Source organism: Giraffa tippelskirchi, chromosome 4 (assembly GCF_054371585.1).
Source record: "Giraffa tippelskirchi isolate mGirTip1 chromosome 4, T2T-mGirTip1v1.2.pri, whole genome shotgun sequence".
NCBI classification, from domain to species: domain Eukaryota; kingdom Metazoa; phylum Chordata; class Mammalia; order Artiodactyla; family Giraffidae; genus Giraffa; species Giraffa tippelskirchi.
Genome location: NC_137278.1, coordinates 87,861,534 through 87,882,036, shown reverse-complemented (window position 1 = coordinate 87,882,036; position 20,503 = coordinate 87,861,534). Strand labels below are relative to the sequence as shown.

The 20,503-nt window shown below is 45.5% G+C and overlaps 1 protein-coding gene across 1 annotated transcript in view; it reads left to right on the top strand.

Annotated features, from left to right (window-relative positions):
- ADD2 (adducin 2) overlaps positions 1–20,503 on the top strand; it is a 121,908-nt gene that overhangs the window by 61,627 nt on the left and 39,778 nt on the right. Inside the window, exons 2-6 of the mRNA XM_081588276.1 lie at positions 2,130–2,247; positions 8,196–8,412; positions 10,346–10,484; positions 18,503–18,654; positions 19,072–19,152. Of these exons, the coding sequence (XP_081444402.1) occupies positions 8,230–8,412; positions 10,346–10,484; positions 18,503–18,654; positions 19,072–19,152 (555 nt within the window). The 5' untranslated portion in view covers positions 2,130–2,247; positions 8,196–8,229. The remainder of the gene's footprint in view (positions 1–2,129; positions 2,248–8,195; positions 8,413–10,345; positions 10,485–18,502; positions 18,655–19,071; positions 19,153–20,503) is intronic.

Sequence of the window (20,503 nt, the reverse complement as noted above, 5' to 3'; positions counted from 1 at the left end):
CAGGGTCTCCTGAGGCCCAGCTCTGCCCTGGGTGTTGGATTCTCCTGAGTGGCCCTGGCATCAGACTTCTTCCTCTTCCTTTTTCCTCATTGAGACTTGCTGATCGGGTACCTGTCCTGGCCCCACCCAGCCTGACTCTGCAATCAGAGATCTGACAGGTTTGGTAACACAGGAGAATGTTTAAAATAATGCATTTGCCTATAATACCTCTCAGGGCTATTTTCATTGTAATCAAGGGTTAATACTATACCCTAAGGAATGGAGCTCTAATAGTGGAATATCAACACTGATGGAGATAGGATGGGTATTAGTCACTGTTCAGTGTATACTTATCTGTGGGACAGATGTCTGTGTTCTTACATGAATGGAGCAGGTCTCTTTGGGGGACATTAATTCTCTCTGTGGACACAAGTAATAGCTCAGACTCTGAAAATCCAAGCCTTAGCAGGGACGGGCAATCCCATCTCTGTGCCAGGGGCTGCTGGTGAAGGGGAGGAAGCTGGCACTTCACGCAAGACAACTTATCTGGCTGCAGGATTGGTCTTTAAGGCAGGTCAGTGGCCGCCCACAGGAAGAAGCACATCCAGAGGTATATCAGCAAACCCCAGCAGGCAGGGCTGCCATATTGTTAGGCAATGGATGGAAGTGATGTTAAGTTCTGGCAGTGACCCTGTATTCTAGCTAAAAATAAGACCCGTGGTTAGGAGAGCTGCAGCTGGCAGCTGGATATGCAGAGCATAGCGAAGAGCTTTTGGAAACAACTATCAAGACCCTAACTAGAGGGGTGAGCATCAGGACTGGACTCATCAGGGGCCTTTTCAGCATTGGAATGCTGAGCCCGGGGTGCCCAGACAGACTGAGAGGGCAATGGTGCCTCAGGGGTCATTTAGCATCCCAGACTCCCTCAGGCACATCAGACCTCCCAAGATGATTTCTCCTTGCCCCCTCTTTGGTGAGAACAGTCTTTCCAAATGCTCCTTTCCTGGCTGATGAGACAGGACCAGCAGGACAGCACAGGTCCTCGGAGCCACGGGTGGACGTGGACCCGGGCTGGGGATGACGCCAACTCTGGGTGAGCTAAGCATCTCTGGATCCGAACAACAGACACCCAAGTGAAAAAAAACCCCATAACTATCACTTTTTTTTTTTTAAAGTATATTGATGATTAACCCTTTGATGACCTTGATCTTCAGGATTTTTGGATTAGTAACTAGGATTTTTGGATCAGTAACTTGCCATTGTTTATAAGACATTAACTACTTTACATTCCTCCTTCAGTAGTCCTTTATGACCTGTTACTTAGATATTAGCTGGGGCCTTTCTTCCCCTTGAACTCTAGGTGACGTTGGCTTAAATCCACCAATTCATGGTCTGTGCAACTTCAGACCCACTTTCCCACTTTCCCAGGGTGTGATATTCTTCAGGCCTCTTGGGCCTCTTTGGGCTGCATCCAAAAATCAGTCACACCAGTACGTGCAGGTTTAGGAGCTGTTAGTGAAGTATTTGGGGGAGTGGGTTGTCAGGAAGGGGTCAGTCCCTTCCAGCCCAGCTGTGTGTGAGCTTCTGGGCTTGCTCGGAGTTCCACCTTCAACTCCCTCTGCCATGCAGAGCAGCCACTCTCCTCTGCAGCCCCTTGGCGGTAGTAGTTACATGCGTGCTTAGTCGTGTCCAACTCTTTGTGACCCCATGGGCTGTAGCCTGCCAGGCTCCTCTATTCATGGGATTTCCCAGGCAAGAATACTGAAGGGGGTTGCCATTTCCTTCTCCAGGGGATCTTCCCGACCCAGGGATTGAATCTGCATCTCTGGCGTCTTCTACGTTGGCAGGCAGATTCTTTACCAGCTGAGCCACTGGGAAAGCCTGGGGTCCCTTGGCCAACATTCAGCAAAGGGATTTTTCAAAAAACTCTCTTTGAAAGGAATTTTGATCCCAAGTGTAAAGATAATGAGGCTTTCTTTACCTTTGTGTAGACAGAATTTGCTTTTAAAATAAAAATTCATCTTCAGTTCATTTTCAAGAATTCCCCAACAGTTCTTAAAATAAACCAGTACCTAATGGTGCTGCAAAAACAGGGCAAAGAGTTGTGGTACAGAAAACATCCTGATATCTGTCATGTTTGTGTTTTCCAGTTTCTACCCGGATGTTTGAGATCCTATAGATGTGGTCATCGAGCTGGGCAGTGGAGCAGAGTGTGCAGACCGAGTGCTGAGAAGAGGCAGCCTGGGGCAAGGCTGCTCCGGCCTCCTGGTAACCAGTCGGTAGTTTTTGGTGGTGATGGGGAGGGGGAAGGGGTGAGACACAGTTTTTGCTTGGGTCCATCTCACCAGGATGGGCTTCCAGACACTCAGGTCATTGCCATGAACTCCCCTGATCCCACTGACTCAAGAGCAACCAAGTGCAACTAGAGATTATCATACTAAGTGAAGGAAATCAGAAAAAGGCAAATACCATATGATATCACTTATATGTGGAATCTAAAATATGGCACATATGAACCTATCTACAAAACAGAAACAGACTCACAGACATAGAGATCAGACTCATGGTTGCCAAGGGAGTGAGGATTGGGGGAGAAGGATGGACTGGGAATTTGGGGTTGGTAGATGCAAACTATTATATATAGACTCAGTAAAAAACAAGGTCATACTGTATAGCATAGGGAACTATATCTAATCTCCTGGGATAAACCATAATGGAAAAGAATATTGAGAAAATCATGCAAATATGTCTAAAACTGAGTCACTTTGCTGTACAGTGCAGATTGGCACAACAATCATCAATGATACTTCAACAACAACAAAAAAGCCGTCATGGCGTCAGAAGGACCTTGGGGGTCACTGGTCCCACCCCAACAGGGCAGAAGCCCCTCTACAACATCCCGTGGTTACCCTGGCTCCAAGGAGAGAGCTCACCACCTAACGAGGCAGCCTGTCCCGTCTTCTCCTTACTGAGAAGCTCCTGCTGGTGGAAATTTCACCATCGCACCCTTAGCTAGAATCTGCCTGCCTGTAATAACCACTTGGTTTCCTGGTTCTGGCCCCCTGAGGTTCTCAGGAATCAGCTTAATCCCTCTTCCACATGGCAGTCCAGCAGATATTTGGAGAGGAGGAATGCAGAATCTGGGGCCAGACTGGCCTGGTTGAAATCTCGACTCCACTGTGTGATCTTCAGCAAGCTATTTAACCTCTCTGATTCAGTCTTTTTATCTGTAAGGCAGGAACAGTGTCTGTCTCACAGAGTTGTCCTGGGAATGAAAATAAATCACAAATAGAAGTTGCTTGTTTCATCACCAATTCTCTGACACCAACTGGATGTCCTACAATTCAACTCAATTCTGACACTACCCTGAGTTAAAAGGGCACATAAGAAAAAGCAAGGTTATAGACAAGACTCCGCCCACTTCAGAGGCAAGCTGCAGGTGTGGTCCTCTGACCACCTGCACGTCTGACCAACTTGACTATAAATTTGAGGGTTCTTACAACCTCCCTCTCGGTTTCTATGATTCCCTAGAATAGTTCACCGAAGTCAGTGAAAGTGCTTGCAACTGCAGTGGCAGTTTTATTATAGAAGATCCAACTCAGGAATAGCCGAAAGAAAGAGCGCAGGGTCTGGGGGATGAGGGCATGGTGCAGAGCTTCCACGCCTGCTCCTAGTGGGATCTGTCACCACCCAGCCCTGAAATGTGCTCACCAGCCAGGAAGCTCCCCCAGACCTCGCTGTCCAGGGTTCTTTAATGGGGGTGTGCATTATTGCTAGGCAAAAATTGGTTCAGTCATTTGCCACTTGATTGAAAGCAATTTCCAGCGCCTCTCCTCTCCTCCCTCTGTGGTTGGGATGGGGCTGAGTTCCAATCCCTTAATTATATGCTCGGTCTTTCTCAGTGGCCAGTCTCTCCCTTGAAATGTCTAAGTGCCCACCATGTCACCTCATTTGCATAAAAGCTCCGGCTTGGTGAAAGGGGCTCATTATGACCAACAAAACACTCCTAATGCCTTTTGGACATTTTAGACATCCCAGTTGCCAGGAACTGGAGCCAGAGGCCCCACATACTCTTTACAATGCCACTCCTGGCCCTGTAAGCGCCAGCCTTCTGTGATCTTCAGCACCCTGCTTACATCCTTTTATTGTGCTCTCCAGGGTGACATGTTCTCACTATCTGGTCAGAGTAAAAAGCATTCTCATCAGTCTTTTTCTGGTTTTTCTTTTTGTTAATGTAGCTTGAGATTGAATTAGTTTGGGGACTAAAACATATAATTACAGTTATATGGCATGCACCTGTTTACAATTGAATCATAAGGCTCTCATTACTCAAGATCCTCATGCTATGATGATTCTAGCCCCTAAATGACACATAATAAGCACTAACAGCACTTGCTCTGCACCAGGCACTGTTTGAACTACTTCGCATACATTAACTCACCCAGTCCTCATGACAACCTAAGGAGGAGTTAAATAGTTGCAATCTCTGTTTAATAGATGGGGAACTGAGGCACAGAGAGGTTAGGTAACTTTCCCAAGATCACACAGCTAAAAAAGCGCATAGCTGAGATTTGAACTAATGGTCTGGTTCCAGAGTCCTGCTTTTAACTACTAAGTTCTGCTGCTCACAGCTTTGATCACCTCCCAACATTTTGGGAAGGGAAGGAAGGAGCACAAAAGGATGCCTCTGGCTCCTGCTGTCATGGTAAGGGAGCCAGGGTTCCATTTCCTACCCTGTCCATTGGAGCACCCCTGGAGCAGCCCTATGGGACTGGGCTCTAACAAGTGAAGGCCGGCCTAGGGGTTCCTGTCCATCAGGTCCTGATTGTCTTCATTCCTCATGCTTTGTGGGAGAGAGCTGCTTCAGAGATTTCACAGATCGATTCCCAGAAAATCCAGATACTCCAAAAGGAAGGGAGAGGACCAGCCTTTTCCTGCCTGGATGAGAAGGATTTAGGCCAGGAAGATTCAATACCAGGTGGTGCCAGTCCCAGAGAAGCTGACAGTTCAGATACATCTGGAGCTGGGGTGACTTGGTGTTACAGGGAACACAGGGATCTTCATGCCCACATCCAGTATACCCATTGAGGGAATGTCTGTTGCTATTTTAAAAATAACATCAAAGATTTGGGGCTGTGAAGGTGCCAAAGAGAATGAAAATGGATAGGTGTGTGTATGTGGGGGCAATGCCTCTGGAAGAATTTTGGTCTGCTGCAGTGTTTGCCCAGAAGAATCTGGGTGGTGACCCCAAGTCTGCATGGCTCTGATGCATTCCCATGATGTTTGACCTTGCGCTCTCTTCTTACTTCCCAAGTTCCAGAGATGAGGCTTGCTGGGAGCATGAAGCGGGTGAAGTATTCTTAACTCAACCCACGTGCATGGGATTGACTTGAAACCACAAGGCAGTCATCAGTGGGTCATGTGTGTTCTTTGCAGATGTTTCTCTTTTGGCATTTGGCTTGAGGAAGAGGCACTGGGGAGATGTGGGTAGAAGGTCTTTTGCTCCAGGAAACCTAGATCCTCCATCCTTCTGCCTTTTTCTATATGAGTCTGTTTCTCGCCATAAAGTGTCAGAGCTGGATGGGGCCCCAAGGTCCATTCTGTTCGTTCCCCCATTTAAGGATGGACAAAATGATATCCAAAGAGGGAAATTACTTACCTGAGTCCATGAACAAGGGAATGTCAGAACTGGGGCAACACTGCAGGCTTCTAGTCTAGAGCTAATTCAGCCAGAAATGTCCCTGACAGACTCAATCACTCTTTACTGAGATGAAGAATCTGACTTTAAATGTCACTAAGTACAACCTCAAATATTCTAGCAACCTGCCAAATACGTTTCAAAATGTCTCTTTAGAGAATGTTTGTTTTTGGCTGCCACTCCCAGGCACTCCTTCTTCCCTCCTCCATCTCATTGACAGGGCTGGTAAGGATGGTGCTAACTGGGGGAGATATGTTGAGGGCTTTCACAAGGAGCTGACTAATTAATGACAGAATGAAGGCCAGAGGTCATGGCTTTGTAGACTTGCAAAAGTGGGTTGTGGTGGCATTTGAACCACTCTTGCTGTCCAGGTCAAGAGTATGGTGGTAGATGGTGGTTAGAGTGGCAAGAAGGGGCCTGGACAGCCATGGGAAGTGGTGCATAACACTAGCGTTAGAGGCTTTGTGCCATCTTGGCATGCTTGCTAGAAATGGTAAGCTCCTGGAATGAATTTTTTTTTTGAAAGTCTCTCAGTTGTGTCTGACTCTGCAACCCCATGGACTATACAGTCCATGGAATTCTCCAGGCCAGAATACTGGAGTGGATAGTTGTTCCCTTCTCCAGGGAATCTTCCTAACCCAGGGATCAAACTCAGGTCTCCCACATTGCAGGCGGATTCTTTACCAGCTGAGCCACCAGGGAAGCTCTGGAATGAATGCCTTCTGTTATACGCCACAACCGCAAACATTTATCTGTGGTATTTCAACCATGGCTGCCCACTAGAATCACCCAGAGAACTTAAAAAAAATCTTGATATCCAGATCATACCCAAGATTAGCAATATTAAAATCTCTGATATTGGTATTTTTCAAAGTTCTCCAGGTGATTCCAATGTGCACCCAAGCTTGAGAAACCCAAGGGTTCGGAGCTTCAGCTGACCCTCGAAGGACCTTGTCCACGTGTCTTCCCTCGGACTTGCTATTTGCTGTCCCCAGTGAACAAGAATGCAAATAACAATAGTATCAGTCAATCACCCGAGTGTTCTGGGCTGATGGCATGGACTCCCACTTCTCTTGCCTAGTGTGCCCCTGCCTACCCTGCTCGGAAGAACTGTAAGGCAGAGGGTAAAGTGCTGACAGAAGATGGAAGAAGAAGTCACAGACTTCACATAGACAACAAGAATATGCTATCTGGTTGTCAACAAGGCCTGTTCCATAATGAGCTGCTGACTGGAATGAAGGCTAAGGCTTGGGCTAACAGGATGAGCCTAGAGGGCAGAGCAGATCAGGTCTGCAGAGGCCAGGAGCTGCTTTGAGAGAACAATGGCAGCTCCATCTCCTTCTGGAAGGGAGCCCCCAGAGGCAAAGTGAGGGAGGGGCAGATTAAGGATGAAAGCCAGGTACCTTGATCTCAGCGAAGCTCTTTTGTTGATATCTTCCTATTTGCCTTCAAAAACTAGTTATTGTTCAGTCAAGGCACTTGCCTTCTTTTGCTGAGAAGGGGCTCAGCCACCTGGGAGAAGGCTGAAGCTCTGTAAGCCCCCACGCCCTCTGGACGTTGAAGGAGCATAATAACCCAGACTTGAGGGCCTAGCAGCGCTGACACAAAGGGAGACTGGTGGCCACAGTCCCACAGCTGGGAAGCCAAGGCTGAGTAGCAGCCTGCTTCTTCTGCAGAACTCCAATATGGCCATAAGGACATTCATTCACTCACCATTCAGGCATTTTTAAAAGCCTGCTGGAGTGGAAAAAAATAAGTGACTCATCCCCAGCCCAACCTTCCAAGGATGGCCCTAGTTCTCACTCCTGGTCTAGATTCGCAGGCCTCTGGGCAGCCCGGCATCTGGTGCCCTTCAACCAGTATTCATTGTTTCACTGTTTCTGAATATTCATTTACTAGGGTTTAGAAAAACTCATTTTCCACTAATAAAAACTGCACACCTCTTTTCAGTTCATAATAAGAAATGATTCTCCAATGAGACACGTTTTGCAGAAACAGATTCACCAATAATTCTTTTCCCGAGGCAGGAGCAAAGTCCAAGCTGTGGGGAAAAAAAGCACTGCTCAGCCTGTTAGAAGTTCCCCGTTCTCTTTTCAGTTGCGCGGATTTTCCACCGCACGTTTTTTAGGAGGCTTCTTAGAAGGTTTACATTTTAGATCAAGTACGAACTCGCAGTGAATAGCTTTATACTGTGTGGATAAGCATCACAAAATGCCCCCAAAGCTTTGCAGGTCGCGCTCGCACTGGGGGACCGGTCTACCTAAACCCGAGTGCGGCCGCCGAAGCCAGGCAGGGAAGGGCTGGGGAGTCGGAGCCAGGGACAGACAGACCTTCACTTAGTCGGACGATGCATCAGCGCCCCCTACAGGCCGGCAGCCGCGGCGCCCTGCCTTCCAACCCGCCTCTCAGCTCACACTCTCCCAGGAATAGCCTCATCTCACTCCCCACCCCCAATCCAAGCCCTCCGGCCTAGGAAGCGTGCACCCTGACTGGGAGCACCCTCTTTTCTTCTCGGCAGGGGTCCAGGAGTGGACTGCAAACCCACCAGGACGATGAGTGAAGAGACCGTCCCCGAGGCCGCCTCCCCGCCGCCCGCGCAGGGGCAGCAGTACTTCGACCGCTTCTCTGAGGACGACCCCGAGTACCTGCGCCTTCGCAACCGCGCGGCCGACCTGCGGCAGGATTTCAACCTGATGGAGCAGAAGAAGCGCGTCACCATGATCCTGCAGAGCCCGGTGAGGGGGGTCTGACCCCCGCGGGCGGGGGAGGGGAGCGGAGGCCGCTGATGCGCCCTGTGAACCCGAGAGAGAGAGAGATTGCTCCTCTTCCGCTTGCTCAGAGACCGTGCAGTTTTCAGCTCTGAGCAAGATGCTCCGGCTGCGTGGGTATTTGAGTCTCTCCCTAGTCGCTGGCGGATGGCAAAACCTGGCTTATGTGCAGTTTATGGCTTGTGTTTGACTCCCTGGTTGGGGAAGGTGGATCGGAGAAGCATGCCCCTTCTGAGCCTCCCTTTCCAGTCTTCCTCTCCCTCTTCACCAAAAGCTCTTAACAATTCCCCTAAACCAGGGGCCAGCGAGAGGCGCCTCATGGGAGGTCTGGGGCTCCTTTTTCTGCACACCGCAAAGAACTCTGTCCTGGTAAATAAGTCTTTGACACACCAAGGCAGGAGTGAAGTGGGCCGGAAAGCCTCAGGAGGCGGGGAGTAGACAGCAGAGGGGCAAGTCCGGGTCACCCAGTCCTGGCCAGAGCCTTGAGGTCAGTTGGCACCTGCCTGGCATGGACACAGTGCTCTTCCTCAGGTGGTGTGTTGAGAAGGATGGAGGGTGGGTCTACCCGACCAGTGAAGCAGGACCGTGATGCAGGCCCTCCAAGCCAGAGCAAGAGCAGTGTGGACAGACGCAATAGGTCTCTCAGGGAGTAGAGCTGGGCGGTCCTCGGGAAACAGTACATGATCCTAAGTGTTGGTAAGCCCAGGGTGAAGTGGCATCTCCAGGTACCGGCCAGGATGGGCTCTGCCCCAATCCCTACCAAGGTATTGGAGAGCCAGGGCGTGCAGTGGGCTGTGTGTGACCCGGCTGAGAGCACACAGTGAATGCTAAGGAGGATGGGCCCCAGGTCTTGGTGACAGGTGACAGTGAGCCGGGGGGTCTGGAGTAGAATGCACTGGGATGACAGAAACCCTATGTGAGACCAGAAGGGGTGGCCATTGTGTGGTAGGAGCGGAGGCAGAGTTAGTACTAACCCAAGTTTGGGAACCTGAAGGATGGGACTATTCTCAGGCAGGAGACGGGGCCAAGAGGCAGTCATGCCGCTTCTGTCCTTTTTGTAGATTCCTCAACACCTAAGTAGGAGAAGGCAATGGCACCCCACTCCAGTACTCTTGCCTAGAAAATCCCATGGATGGAGGAGCCTGGTAGGCTGCAGCCCATGGGGTCGCGAAGAGTCAGACACGACTGAGCGACTTCACTTTCACTTTTCACTTTCGTGCATTGGAGAAGGAAATGGCAACTCACACCAGTATTCTTGCCTGGAGAATCCCAGGGACGGTGGAGCCTGGTGGGCTGCTGTCTATGGGGTCGCACAGAGTCGGACACGACTGAAGCGACTTAGCAGCAACACCTAAGTAGCTCCCTATTTCCTCCTGAGTGTCACCTGATGGGCTGGCATGCCCTATCCATGGCCTGATGGTCTGAAAAGCCAGGCTTAGAGTAGCAGGACATCAGAAGTGACCTCTGAGGTCATCAACTCCTGTATAGGACCCACCACCCCCACCCCTCATAAGGAAACTAAGGCCCAGAAGAGCCATCAGCCTGACTAATGGACAGGAAAGATGACATACTTTTTCTTTCAATTCTGCTTTTTACAATGTCTTTTAATTACTAAAGGGAAGTCCTGCTATGTCTGATGAGGCGAGGGGTCTAGGCTATCACTAAGACATCAGAAGGACCTGGATTCTGGAGTATTGCCCCCAGGGCAAAGGGAATAGAATCTATTCCCAGCATCTCCTTGTTGCTCCCCACACAGCAGTTTGGGGAGGCTCCTGAGGTCCCAGATATGTGGCTCTGATCTGGCTGACCCAGGGGCCACGGGTGGGCACTTGAAAGAGGAGCCATGAGTATCCCTCCTGCTTGAGACACACTGGGAGGACGCCTCGGGGGCCTGCTTCAGTCTTTCAGGGAGGAGCTGGAAGGCCTCATCCAGGAGCAGATGAAGAAGGGGAACAACTCCTCCAACATCTGGGCCCTGCGGCAGATCGCGGACTTCATGGCCAGCACCTCCCACGCAGTCTTCCCAACATCTTCCATGAGTATGTGGGGGACTGGGGAACTGCCAGGAGCAGAGGTGGAAGAAACTGGGTGTGTGTGGGGGGAAGGCACAGTAATAAGCAGCTCGGTTGCCAGGCTACAAAGTGAGTGGTACAGCTGCCTTAGCAGACCTGGGGGATCTGGGCAGCAGGGAAAGAAGTACCTGGCTCTGCTTCTAATGCTGCTGTGATGTGAAGGCCCACGGAGAAGGACACCTGATGCCCAGATCTAGGAGGGCAGAGGGTGGTGGAGACTGAAGAGAGAACTTGGTCCTGGTTCTGCTGGGGGAGGGGGTAGTATAACCCAGTGTCACTGTGGAAAGGCAGGGCAGCCTAGGTATGACCCCACCACCCCCACCCCTCATAAGGGGGTTAGCATGAAGGGAAGAGCTTTGCAACCCACGATCCCTTACGTGGCCTCTGCCCGAGGCCCAGGAGTGGACAGTGGAGAGTGAAAATCGGCTCCCTGTCGCTCTAGCTTTGGGTACAGAACCTAAGAAAATCCTAGTGTCCTCCTAGCATCCAGCTCTCAGGTGGCTCTTTCCTCAGTCCCCTGGAGTCACTGCTTTGGAGATGGAGTTGGGAGGGGACACAAGGAGGCCTTTGGAGCTGGTGTCTCCACGCCCCACTGGACAGGCCAACCTGACTCCATAGACAAGGGCCAAGAGCAGCCAAGGCTAGGTACAAACCCATCTTCCTTGGCTGTGAAACTCTGTCCACAATCTTTAAGAAAAAAACATTGGAAAATACTTCCCTCAATAAAATAAATACAGAATTATGGTTGAAAATTAGGAAAATAATCAAGAAAGGGAATTAAAAATGAACTGTGTCCTTACAACCAAGAAATTCTTATTATCAGTATTTTGGTGTGTGTCCTTCCAGCCTTTTTTTCTTAATACATGGAGACTGTGCAAAAAATGCAATCACATTATACACACAAATTTATAGCCTTAGCATATCTTGACTAATTTTTCACATAAGAAGTATCGTTATGTAACATACTTTTTGGTAGATGTATACTATTCTATGCATGGTTGAATATGCCATAGTTTATTTTAATCAGTTTCCCATTTTTGGACTTTTAGGTCATTCCCAACTTTTTGCTATTATGAATGACAATTCAAAAAAACATTCTTGTCAATAAATCTGTGATTAAATCCATGACTATTTTCTTAAGATAAATTGCTAGAAGTAGAATTGCTAGATTGAATTATATGCATGTTTTAAAGATTGTCATGCATAATGCCAAATTACCCTGGAGAAAGATGGAACGAATTTACATTGCTACGAGAAATGCAAGAGTGCCCATTTCCTCCACCCTGATCTGTAGTCTGTTACCATGTTTCATCCTGATGATATGATAGGTGATAAATAGTACTTTGTGTTTTAGTGTGCATTTATTTGATTACTAATGAGATTGAATATTTTTGTATACATAGTGGGCATGACAAAAAGAAAACCCAATATGCCCAATATGTATATGAAAATTTTCAATCTTATTAGTAATCAAATAAAAGCGCACTAAAACACAAAGTACTATTTATCACCTATCATATCATCAGAGTGAAATATGGTAACAGACTACAGATCAATAGTAAATTGCCTGTCATACCCTTTACCAATTTTTTACTTGCACATTCTTTTCTTGGGCTTTTCTGGTGACTCAGCAGTAAAGAATCTGCCTGCAATACAGGAGACATAGCAGATGAGGGTTCGATCCCTGGATTGGGAAGATACCCTGGAGGAGGAAATGGCAACCCACTCCAATATTCCTTCCTGGACTATCCTGTAGACAGAGGAGTCTAATGGACTATAGTTCATGAGGTGGCAAAGAGTTGGACACAACTGAGCACGCATATTCTTTTTTTACAGATTTAAAAATCTTCATAAATTAAGGCTATTTCTCTACTCCCTATCAAATACACTGCAGATTTTTTCCAGTGTCTCCTCCTTTGCTTTTTAATTTTTTCATGATATTTTTGTGTTGTAGAATAATTTCCATGGAGTTGAATCTGTTCCTATTTTCTTTTGTGTTGTCTGCTTTTGATTGTATGCTTAGAAACACCTTCCCTATGTTTTATCATCCAGTAAAATACTTTTAATTATTCATTTGCAGTTTTTCTCAGCCATCATACAAGTTGATTCTTTAAAATAACTTTAGAAGTATTTTGTCAAGTCTTTTCATTCACCTCAAAAAAATTCCTTCTGGGATTTTGAATGGGGTTGCATTAAATGAATAGATTAATCTGGTGGAGACTTGATAAATGTTCAATTTTATATTAGAATGTAAGCTCCATTGGGGAAAGGATATTTGTGTGTTTCGTTCACTGTTAGAGTAATATCCTGAACTTAGAAAAGTAGCTGGCATGTAACAGGTACTTACAAAATATCTGCATGAATGAATTTTAAATCTTTTCAGAAATGATGTCTTCTATTATTTAATTCTTTAATGCCTGTCAGAAAAGATAGTAGCTACTTTTGTGTTCAGTTCAGTTCAGTCGTTCAGTTGTGTCCGACTCTTTGCGACCCCTTGGACTGAAGCACGCCAGGCTTCCCTGTCCATCACCAACTCTCAGAGCTTACTTGAACTCATGTCCATCGAGTAGGTGATGCCATCCAACCATCTCATCCTCTGTTGTCCCCTTCTCCTCCCGCCTTTAATCTTTCCCAGCATCAGGGTCTTTTCAAATGAGTCGGTTCTTCGCATCAGGTGGCCAAAGTATTGGAACTTCATCTTCATCATCAGTCCTTCCAGTGAATATTCAGGACTGATTTCCTTTAGGATGAACTGGTTGGATCTCCTTGCTGTCCAAGGGACTCTCAAGAGTCTTCTCCAACACCACAGTTCAAAACCATCAATTCTTCAGCACTCAGCTTTCTTTATAGTCCAACTCTCAGATCCATACATGACTACTGGAAAAACCATAGCTTTGACTAGATGGACCTTTGTTGGCAAAGTAATGTCTCTGTTTTTTAATATGCTGTCTAGGTTGGTCATAGGTTTTCTTCCAAGGAGCAAGCGTCTTTTAATTTCATGGCTGCAGTCACCATCTGCAGTGATTTTGGAGCCCCCAAAAATAAAGTCCGTCACTGTTTCCATTGTTGCCCCATCTATTTGCCATGAAGTAATGGGACCGGATGCCATGATCTTAGTTTTCTGAGTGTTGAGCTTTAAGCCAACTTTTTCACTCTCCTCTTTCACTTTCATCAAGAGGTTCTTTAGTTCTTCACTTTCTGCCATAAGGGTGGTGTCATCTGCATATCTGAGTCTATTGATATTTCTCCTGGCAATGTTGATTCCAGCTTGTGTTTCATCCAGTCCAGCCTTTCTCATGATGTACTCTGTATATAAGTTAAATAAGCAGGGTGACAATATACAGCCTTGACATACTCCTTTCCTGGTTTTATGTAGTGCTTGCTAATTCCTTTTTTAAAAATTAATTTATTTATTTTAACTGGAGGATAATTACAATATGTGGTGGTTTTTGACATACATTGACACTTACTAATTTCTTGTTAAATTTATTCTGGAAATTTTATGTAATTTGTCATTTTAAGTGATTCTCCATTCAGATCTTTTTCTGGTTATAGCTGTCACCTAGGAAAGTCACTGGAGTTATATATATAAATGTGTGTGTATTTATGTATATTATGTTTATACATATTATATACATTTATATATATCATTGGAGTTATATATATATTGTATATCATTGGAGTTTTATATATATATATATATAGACTATATATAGAGAGAGAAATATATAAATATATATATATAGACTAACCCCTTATTGAGCTCTTAAATTCTATATCTTCTCAATGAATTCTTTTGGGTTTTGTATATAGAAAGAGATCACAAAGTCATTTTGCATTCTTCAACATTTTACCCTTTGGTTTATTTTTCCAGTTTTCTCATTGCATCCATTAAAACTCTCAGAACAATGTTTAATAATAGATCAGAGAGTAATCATCTTTGTCTTGTTTCTAACTTTAATGGTAATTCTTTTACCACAAGAGTTTGAGATAATTATTCTTTATCATGTTGAGGAAGTATCTTTGTATTCTAGTTCAGTATGGGTTTTTCTCAGAAGTGGATATTGAATTTTATAAAATGCATTTTTGGTATTTATTGATGTTTCTTTCCTTGATGTGGGTGAATTATATTAACATTTCTGAATATTGAACTTTTTCATTCCTGAAATAAATCATTTGTGATTTTGATGCAGTCTTTAAAAAGTACTGTTCTGGATTTGATTTGCTGGAATTTTATTAATTTTTACATCCATAGTTACACATGATGAAAAGCAGTTAACTTTGGGGGCAGCCTTTGTCTAGTTCGGGTACTACGGCTATAATTTCCTAAGGTCAATCAGGGTGATCCTCACCCTCTTCTTTGCCCTGCTGCTGCTCATTCACTCAGTCGTGTCCGAGGCTTTGTGATCCCATGGACTGCAGCCTGCCAGGCTCCCCTGTCCATGGGATTCTCCAGACAAGAATACTGGAGTCGGTTGCCATTTCCTTCTCCACTTCTTTGCCCTAATGGAGCAAAAAAAATTAGGTAGGAAGTCTCTGCTCTTTGAAGACTTACTATTCACTTGTGAAGCTATCCAGATCTGAAATACTTGGATAACATCTTTTTTTTCTGTTTCATCTAAAGTTCTTTAAAATTTTGTTTTGCTGCTTCTTGAGTAAATTTTGGTCATATTTATATAAAATAATTCATTTCACATGGCTTTAAAAATTACTAGTGTGATTTACAATATTATTTTTATCTTTTAAACTTTCTGGGGTATTCATAGATCTTCTCACATAAGCCAGTTCTTGGATTTACATATTGGTTTTCCTAATTTCCTTGTATTCTGATTCACTGATTTTGTTTTTATAGTCATCAATTCTTTTCCATAACTTTTCTTTGGTTTATTTTAGTCTTTATATTTTTCTACAATAGAATAAAATGGATTTGATTTATTTTCATATTTAATACAATAATAAAGACATTTAAGGCTATGAATTTTTTTCTCTGAGTATAAATTTGATCTTGTCCCATAAATTTTGACATGTAGAATTTTCTTTATTGTTAATTTCTAGGTAGCTTGCAGTTGCTGTTTTGGCTTTATTTATATTCCAAAATAAAATAAGCACCCTCTGGGAGTGTGCTTTCTCATTTGCTAGTGGTAGAATTTGTATTCTTTTAAAGGTTTATTGATAATGTCTAGTTTTATTGCATTATGTTTAGAAAATGTAGCCTACTTATTGTCTGTGCTGGGGATTTATGAAATTTTTTTTTGTGGCCTAATAATATCATATTTAAATGATACATGGATGTAGACTCTATCCCTGAGGCATAGTATTAATTTATATCTTCATTTATCATTTTTGATTTTATAAAAAATTAATGTTGTGTTGTCTCCCACTGTATTTGATTTCTGTTCATTTCTCTGTATTTATGACAGCTTTTGCTTTGTATATCTTGATAAAATGCTTTTCAAAGCATAAATGTTTTTATAGCTCTAGCTCCATTATGGATTATGCTTTTACTCCATATAAAATGACCTACAAAATGGCTCTTTTTGTCCAAAAGAGTATTATTTTCCTTGGCTTCTACTTTGATCATATTATGACCTCTGTTTATTTTTTATTTATAGTTGGCTGGGCTACTTTTGATGCTCTCTTTATTTTTACCTGCTTTGTGTCACTTTATTTTAGTGTTTGTTTTTATAAATCTCCTATAGTACTGTCTTTTGGCATCTGTTGCTATAACAGAAAAATCTAAAACAGTCTATTATTCGTTCCCTTGTTGGTAACCTTTTTTTTTCCTAGATGCTTGTGGAATTTCCCCCTTACCCTCATATTTCAGAAATGTTGTCAGAAAGCATTTAATTGTGGGTTATTTTCTTTTAATGGAATGCAGTAAGTCCTTATAGTTTACACACACACACTTATGTCTTTTTTTCAACTCAAAATTTTTTCTTCTATTATATCAATACTGACTACCTATATACTTAGATGCCAGGGCTTCTGGTCTTTGTCCCACTTCTATCAAATTCTTGCTCATCATTTTCATGTCTCTGATCTTACACTCTTCCTCTTGAAAGAGAAATAGGGCTGACCAGCATTTCCATTGCTTTACTGATCAGCATCTGCCAGGAAAACAGTGGGATGCCTGAAAATATTGTGGGTGCATGCCAGGGTAACTGAGTCAGGGAATGTGGAGAAGGAAAATTCCAGGTGTCATGAGTCCAGGCCCAGAGAGGTTGTTCTTTGTCCAGCTCCATTCGCCTTAGGATTTTGTTTGTTTCCTTGAGTTTTTTTTGTCCTCCTGTAGAGTGTGTAGGTAGCTTTCTGGGGGTTTGGTGGATTTTCATCTCTGTGTTTTCCTAGGTACTTTGAAATAATGGCCCAGTTAGAGCTTCACTTGGTGAGGCTGATCAGAATAAGCATCCTTTCCAAGAAGACCCTGAGGACAGAGGACTGGGGACTCCTGTGGAGCCCTCTGGTCTCTTCTGGGCCTGTGGGTGGGTAGTCCTCATGGGAAGCTCCACAGGGTTGGGGAGGGGGACTCTTAGGGGATACAGGACACAGAGGACATGATAGCGAGTGTTTTCAGACCTCTTCTGGCCTCCTGATCATCTCTGGGGACTCCACAGTTATTTCTAAAAGAAGGCTTCAAAGAACTCTCCCAACAACAGCCTCCCCCTATCTCCAGCTTTGCTTGGGGGCCTTATGCTTTTGATGTGCCTCCCTTCTTGCTGCCAGGGGCAAATACTTGTCTGGGGAACTAGAAAGGCGGCAAGGATCCTCGACTATTCAGCTTGAAATAGAAATCCTTAATTTTGAGATTTTGTTGCTGTTTTTCTTGCCAGTTCAGCCAGGTCTTTGGACCACTTATATCCCTGTCAACTTCCTGTACTGGACCCATGCCCTAGAGGTATACCACCGCTGGTGGGCACAAGCCCTTTGGGGGCATCTTCCTGACATGGGGTGTTTGAGGCTTGCTCTGCTTGCTTTATGCTCCCAGTCCACCTTCATATTCACAGACCTTATCATTTCAACTAATGGCAAACCTGATACAGGACGTACATCATGTGGTGTGGCAGTGAGGTTTGTAGTGATGGTGGAAGCTTCCAAAGAGCATTTTCATCCATTAAAGGTTTTAGTGGGATGCTGGGGAAGGCAGAATCAGGAGGCTCCCAGCCAGACATCATTTTAAGCCAGAACCCTTTCCTAATGATTCTTTTATTGTTTCCTAGACACTGATTAAATGGAGAGCTGGGGCTCAGATGCCCTCTTCTGGCTTCCCGAGGCATGCAGGCAGTGGTCAGCATGGTTCATGGGACAGACTAGACCTTTTGGGTGTCCTGAGTAGAAGACTATCAAACTCTCTAGGTTCATTTCCATATTACCAAATTCCCAGAAAGAGCCATAAATAACCAAGCGACTGTATATCCGGAGGGGGTCAGAAGTGGTATACCCTCAGCCTCCAGCCCTTCAGCCCACCACAGCCACACTGACTTCTGGAGGTTTATGACTTGTCAGAAAAAGTTGAGGAATTTACCTCCTGGTTGACTTGGCTTTCTGTTTGCCCTTTTCCAAATCAGAGAAAAAGTTAGTTAAAACAATAGGATAATGCTTAGTAACTTCTTCATTAAAACTAACTGATAAAATGTACCCATATTTCCACTCAGAAATTTATTTTTGCTTTTATTCAATGTCCATCTCTAGGGTTTATAGTCAGCTTGAGCTGAGAACCTTTCATTTGTCGCCTTGAGTCTGGCCATGGGTTTTGACCCAAAGCAATGCCTTTCTTCCCTAAAGAAGCAGAGGACTTTATTGGGCAGAACTATCGATTCTATGGAGGGTTTTCTCCTCTGGAGTCAGGGTTAAAGGATGTTGAATTCCTTGCCCACAGGAGTCTCATGTATGGATGTAGCGCCCAGGAGAATTTGGAGAGGGTGGGGGCAAGGCAGGAGAGTGCAGATGTGAGCTTGTGACCTGAAAGCTGCCCTGTCCCCCTTCAGACTTCTCCATGATGACGCCCATCAATGACCTCCACACAGCCGACTCCTTGAACCTGGCCAAGGGGGAGCGGCTCATGCGGTGCAAGATCAGCAGTGTCTACCGCCTCCTGGACCTGTACGGCTGGGCCCAGCTGAGCGACACTTACGTGACGGTGAGGACAGCATCTGGGGCTAGGTGGGGCTCTGCCTGTGGCCCCCACCAAATCCAGAGGGAGACTCCTGACTCTTGGCATGGCTGTGACACTGCTGGCTGTGAGCTCTTCCAAGGTTTCTAGCCACTGTGGCTACCTGAAATAGACAACCTGCCCGGTGGGCACTTCTCTGGATGGGAGCCAGGAATTCCTGGATCCTATTTCTAGGGCTACCCTTGACCATATAGCTCCATTTCACCAGCTCCAAATAAAGGCTGAGTCTTCTTCATCTCTCAGAGGTCAGGAGGAAGTAAGCGTTCTTGGGGTGGGGGGAGATATATATGCAGTGGATTCAGGGGTAGAGGGGATTCAAGCACTATATCATTGGAAATGGCCCCTCTCCCTCCTCACCACTGGGAACACATGTCTTTCCTCCAGCTGAGAGTCAGCAAGGAGCAGGACCACTTCCTGATCAGCCCTAAGGGAGTCTCTTGCAGCGAAGTCACAGCATCCAGCCTGGTAAGTGCAGTGTGACATCTCACTACCAATTTCTTGTTGAAATGACAGTACCATCTTTGCTCCATGGTAGCCACTGCCATCTTGTCCTTCATGCAGTTTGCAATCTGGTGGGAGAGAGAAGTCATGTGGACACCAAAACAAACTGTGCACAGAGCATGATGTGACTAAGAGACCAAATGGGAGGTGAAGGCAGCAAACACACTTGGAGGGAGAGGGAAGAAAAGATGAGCCTAGAGGCCTCTGAGCCCAGGATTGGATTTCAAAGCCTGGGAGTCAGGAAGCCTTCCTGGCTCAGGGTACATTAGGACAACAGCCAGTGCTTTGTCCCAAAGCAATGCAAGGCTCTTCTAGTGTTATGAGAGAGAGCTTCTGGGTCCCCTTTCTGGGCTGAGTTTTCAAATTTGTGAATGGCAGTACCCACACAGCCTGTGACCCTGGAGTTGTCCTTAAGAGGGGGGACTGTTTTCTCACTAGACAAAGGCGCTGCATGGGACAGTCACTGTCCTGCTAACGCTGTAGAGATTCTTGCGTGACAACAGGTCACATATCCAAGCCTGAGATAAAGAACACATGAGAGCAGAGAGAGGTCATCCCAGAGAGGGACGTCTGAGTGGGCCACCCAGCCGAGGAGGTTGGAGAGCTGGGCTGAAGGGAAACCAGGGTCTGCATCAGACCCTTGCAGGTTTAAGCTCCTGAGATGGCAGAGTTCCTGCCACTTTCATAGGTCAGGCCACTTGAAAGTCATGTTCATCCTGTAAAATTCACTTAAAGTAGAATTTTGTAAGAGAGGGTTTTTTGATCATCTTATGCTTCTGCTGGAACTAGTGTTGTCAGTAGCATGTTCCTGGCTTTGGTACCACTTGTCTGCCTGGGTCTCTGGGCTGGGTGTGGTAGGTGTGTTGTGGAACTGCCCTGTGTGCTGCATTCAGCCTCTCCCTGCGCTGCAGTTTTAAGAGTAAAAGCTGTCATGAATTTTAGAAAGGAAAAATCTAGCCTGCTAATGTCCGGCAAATACTTCTAGTCAATAAATTAGGCTAAATTAACTACCTACCAGCTTCTGGGAGACTGCTCATGGAACAGGAGGTGTTTTCAGCCTAAGCGTGTCTGGAGGGGCCTGTTTCAGGATTAGCGTTGTGTTGAGTGATTTGGAACCTAAGAAGGAGGTGATGGGGACTTCCCTATAGCTCAAGTGGTAAAGAATCTGCCTGCAATGCAGGAACCCATGGTTTGATCCCTGGGTTGGGAAGATCCTGGGGAGAAGGGACTGTCAATCCATTCCAGTGTTCTTGCCTGGAGAATCCCATGGACAGAGAAGCCTGGCGGGCTACAGTTTGTGGGGTCACAAAGAGTC